The sequence below is a fragment of the Papaver somniferum genome, unplaced genomic scaffold (assembly GCF_003573695.1).
Source record: "Papaver somniferum cultivar HN1 unplaced genomic scaffold, ASM357369v1 unplaced-scaffold_21, whole genome shotgun sequence".
In the NCBI taxonomy this organism is placed as follows: domain Eukaryota; kingdom Viridiplantae; phylum Streptophyta; class Magnoliopsida; order Ranunculales; family Papaveraceae; genus Papaver; species Papaver somniferum.
In genome coordinates this window covers 17,490,905-17,493,772 of record NW_020631041.1, presented here as the reverse complement: position 1 = coordinate 17,493,772, position 2,868 = coordinate 17,490,905, and the positions used below count along the sequence as shown (strand labels likewise).

The 2,868-nt window shown below is 36.9% G+C and overlaps 1 protein-coding gene across 1 annotated transcript; it reads left to right on the top strand.

The window, feature by feature from the left end:
• The first annotated feature begins 782 nt into the window (after window positions 1-782).
• On the top strand, window positions 783-2,132 carry LOC113339698 (salutaridinol 7-O-acetyltransferase-like). The gene has a single exon (XM_026584931.1). The coding sequence runs from the start codon at window positions 783-785 to the stop codon at window positions 2,130-2,132; it is 1,350 nt and encodes a 449-aa protein (XP_026440716.1).
• The last annotated feature ends 736 nt before the right edge of the window (window positions 2,133-2,868 follow it).

Genomic DNA, 2,868 nt, shown 5'->3' with positions numbered 1-2,868 from the left:
CACGGTTTTTAATTTTATAACAACTAATACAAAAATCCATGTTCTGCACTAGGTTGGCTTATTCTCGTCAAATCCCTGTTATGGTATAAGAATCAATTTCGATCGTCTAGTGCATTTGGCTGTTCTTATGCCAGATTTTCCTGTGATATCATCTATTTTGATTAATTTATGCAGCTTCCACGAACTGTTCACATGGATGCCGCTGCACATGCTACGATATATAAACGCTAAGATAGCTCTACGCACCGATGAACCGTCGGACTGCAGCGGTCAGGGGTCGTTGAATATTCATCGTTTTCACGTTTTTTTAGACGTGTATATACATGCATTTATACTCAACGTCAACCATACTTATTTCATGGCTATGGCTATGTCTATGAGCCGGCCTAGGTAGCTATATACTTTTTGTTTGCCTACCAAAAAAAATTGTTTAGACTTGTGAATTATCACTTTCGCATTTAATACTGAAAACCTGTTGGATTAATTTATTTATGTGACACCATGAATATATTCGTAAATCGTAATCAATCCCAAAGAATTAAAACAAAAGGCAGGCAGGAGCCATGCTATGTTTTGCAGACAGCGGGAGCCATGGTGATGCCACCAAGTTTTTTAATACAAAAATAATATTAAGTCAACTATAAATTAGCTGAGAATAAATATGACAACTATAATCACCTAATAATTCAGTTAAAATATTATCATTACATATCTACGATCGATCGATGAATCGTTAGTTCAATTGAGTTTGTTCGTCGGTCGGAATTTTTCATCCGGAGACGATGAACAAAGTAGAGTTGTTATCGAAAGAGATCGTTAAACCATCTTCTCCAACACCTCAACACCTTAAAACTTATAATCTTTCACTTCTTGATCAGCTCACACCTCCTGTTTATGTTCAAGGCATTGTTTTCTATCCATCCGGTAGCATTGGAAAGATTAATGGAGGTGAAGAGGAAATCTTCAAGCTACTTAAGAAATCGTTATCGGATACATTAACGCTTTATTATCCGTTTGCTGGTCGAATCAAAGATAATATTATTGTTGATTGTAACGACGAGGGAATCGAGTACTATGAGGCGAAAGTCAATGGAGAAATCTCGGAATATATGAGCTCAGATGTCTTGTATCAATTGTTTCCATCTGATATTGTTACTGATAATATTGTAAAGGATACTCTGTTGGTAGTCCAAGTAAATATGTTTGATTGTGGTGGGATAGCCATCTCCGGGTGCGTGTCACACAAGCTAGCCGACGGGCTAAGCGTTGCGGCGTTGGTCAACGCTTGGGCCGCCAGCGCTCTGGGTGGGGGTGGGGGTGTTGTGGAAAGTCTGCGCCCGACATTCGAATCTGCTTCTCATTTTCCTCCTCAAGAAAATATACCAAATTCCATTATACCTGCAGATTTACTACAGAGCATTGGGCAAGGATCCAAGATTGTTTCGAAGAGATTTGTAATAGATGGTTCCAAATTATCCACCTTAAGGTCAACGGTCATGGACATGTCTTCCGATGCAGCAAACAACGAGCACCACCTGACAGCAGTGGAGGCCGTGACGGCTCTATTATGGAAATCAGTGATGGAGGTAAGTAAATCGAGATCGGAGACATTAGCAAAACCCACACCAATTTCAGTAGTAAACCTCGGGGTAAACTTGAGAAAAAGAATGGAACCACCATTGCCAAGTGCATCATTCGGGAATATCGTAACGGTCGCCACTGCAACATCGATGAACAATAGCGAGAACGAATTAGGTGGATTGGTGGGTCAAGTAAGAGAAAGCATAAGTAAGATCAACAATGAGTATATAGAGTACATGGGAAGTGGTGGATTTTTGAAATCCATTTTAGCATTTGCAAATTTTAATGAGAATGGCAATCCAATGGATCAGAATGTGGAGGTTTATTGGATCTCTAGTATATGTAAAGTTCCACTGTATGAGATTGATTTTGGATGGGGGAGACCAGAGTTGGTAAGTTCTGGTGCAAGTCAACCATATCAGAATGTATTTCTATTGATGGATACAAGATGTGGTAATGGGGTTGAAGTGCAAGTAAATATGACAGAGGAAGATATGGCTTTGTTTGAGACAAATCAAGGGCTTCTTGAATTTGCTAGTGTTACCAAATAGATACTTCATTCTTGGATTTGGGATACCCTATGTATATGGCTTTACAAAAATGTTTGTTTGTTTTGTTTTTTTGTTGTTGTTTTTGTATAGGGTGGTGCCTAACTATTTGCCTGGGTTGGGCTGTGTTGTTTTTGTTTAACATCTCATGTAAGTAATCATTTGGGTTTGAATAGAATGTTTACAGATTATTTGCACATATATTTGCAAGGTTTATAAAGGGGATACAAAAATTAGCAGGGGATAACAATTGAGCGATCAGATGATCAGAATCTATTAACATTTGTTTGTCTTATATGTAATGATATCAACCCTCTTAAAAATGGTTTCCCTCTTATAAATCGTGAAATATTTTTGTGTTTGCTAATTATTTGGTGTTTGGGCTTTCAACTCGATCCTAATTGTGAATGAATGGAGAGTAGTTCTTTCATGTCAAATTAAATATGAATGCTAGAGATTTGGTAAATGAGGGGAGATTAGGAACGCTGATTTTAGGCATACTGAAATCTTTTTAGGCATATTGAATAAAGACAAAAAAGATTGTAAAATAACAAAATCAGATTTCTCATAACCCAATTTTTTTAATGACAAATCTACCCTTTACGTATTAGTGTTAGTAATTTGGATTAGTGATTAAATATTTTATTTAGTGGTTAAGATAATTTTCAGAATTATAAAGGTTGTTTAGATGAAAAAATTTGGGAAAAAAAAATCAAAGTTTTGGTTAAGAAGGAGAGAA